At 40.5% G+C, this 1280-nt stretch overlaps 1 protein-coding gene across 1 annotated transcript in view; it reads right to left on the reverse strand.

Annotated features, from left to right (window-relative positions):
* LOC106815556 (intermediate filament protein A-like) overlaps positions 1 to 1280 on the reverse strand; it is a 10182-nt gene continuing 8902 nt past the window's right edge. Inside the window, exon 5 of the mRNA XM_014820027.1 lies at positions 1 to 1100. Within this exon, the coding sequence (XP_014675513.1) occupies positions 1068 to 1100 (33 nt within the window). The 3' untranslated portion in view covers positions 1 to 1067. The remainder of the gene's footprint in view (positions 1101 to 1280) is intronic.

Below are 1280 nucleotides of genomic sequence, written 5' to 3' on the forward strand. Positions count from 1 at the left end.
TATCTATATATAGAAGAACGGTTTATTGTACAGCATAGAGAACGATGGGCTCTCGGCTCGTTAACTATTCATATATCCCGTTCACATCAGCATAGCACGTCACCTTCGCACCACCGCACTGTGTCCACTTGCGACTAAACTATATACCGGCTGTGTCATTTGCATAATGATTACATACGTAATTAATTCCGCACATAATTAATTCCGTATATAATTAGTTTACATTAATAATAATTACATTATACCGCGCCCGACCACGAGACACTGACAACAAGTGAGGGTTCACATCAACGGAGCATTCGCAACAATCGCAACAATGCGCAACAATCGCAACAATGCGCAACAATAGCAACAATGCACAGCAATAGCAACAATGCGTAGCAATAGCAACAATGCGTAGCAATAGCAACAATGCGTAGCAATTGCAACAATTGCGTAACAATCGCAACGATGCGTAGCAATAGCAGCAACGTGCAACAATTGTAGCAATGTGTTACAATTGCAACAATGCGGAACAATGGTTGCGTTGTAAGGGTAATTGGCGATCAATAACGTGGCACCACCATTTTCACACTGACTCATCACCCACAAAAATAGATAATACATGATTAAAACTGCCTAAATCTATAACGCGAAATACAATAAGAATAAGAATATGTGTATACTTATATTTGCGAAACGTGCTCACGCTTTCCTTCTAATCAGTTAATATATGTATTTTACACTCGTTGTTACTTGAATGTTATTGTAGGCACTCTCAGTATAGCATATAACTCTTCCTCATACTATGAGACTTATAAACCTCAATACAACATACACTTACCATTACGTTCACCAACAACCGAAAAGGTGTATTAACTCATGAAAGCATAATATAGTTACAATATTAACATTTTGATTCTTCCAGCGCAAAACCGATTTCTCCGATTGATGCGATTTCGATGGTAGTTTCGGCGATTGCGCCTGTGCTAGTAAACTCAGCTTATGTTATTATAGCTGTGGAAGTTTTTAATGTTTATTATTTCGACCCTGACGCATTCGCGCCCGGCATGTGGCGCTCGGCATGTTTAACTCCGACGTTCTATGTAGGTAGACTTTTCCTGAAATAGACAGAGCGATATTAAAATAGAATCGCACTAGTGTTAGTTCTACCTACTCTGGCAACTTTCTCTCTCTCTCTTGCGTGCGCGCTTTACGCCTTCCCGTCTCACTCTATCCCGCCTCTCTCTCTCTCTCTCTCTCTCTCTCTCTCTGTCTCTCTCTCTCTCTCTCTCTCTTTC

Source organism: Priapulus caudatus, unplaced genomic scaffold (genome assembly GCF_000485595.1).
Source record: "Priapulus caudatus unplaced genomic scaffold, Priapulus_caudatus-5.0.1 Scaffold1147, whole genome shotgun sequence".
NCBI lineage: Eukaryota > Metazoa > Priapulida > Priapulimorpha > Priapulimorphida > Priapulidae > Priapulus > Priapulus caudatus.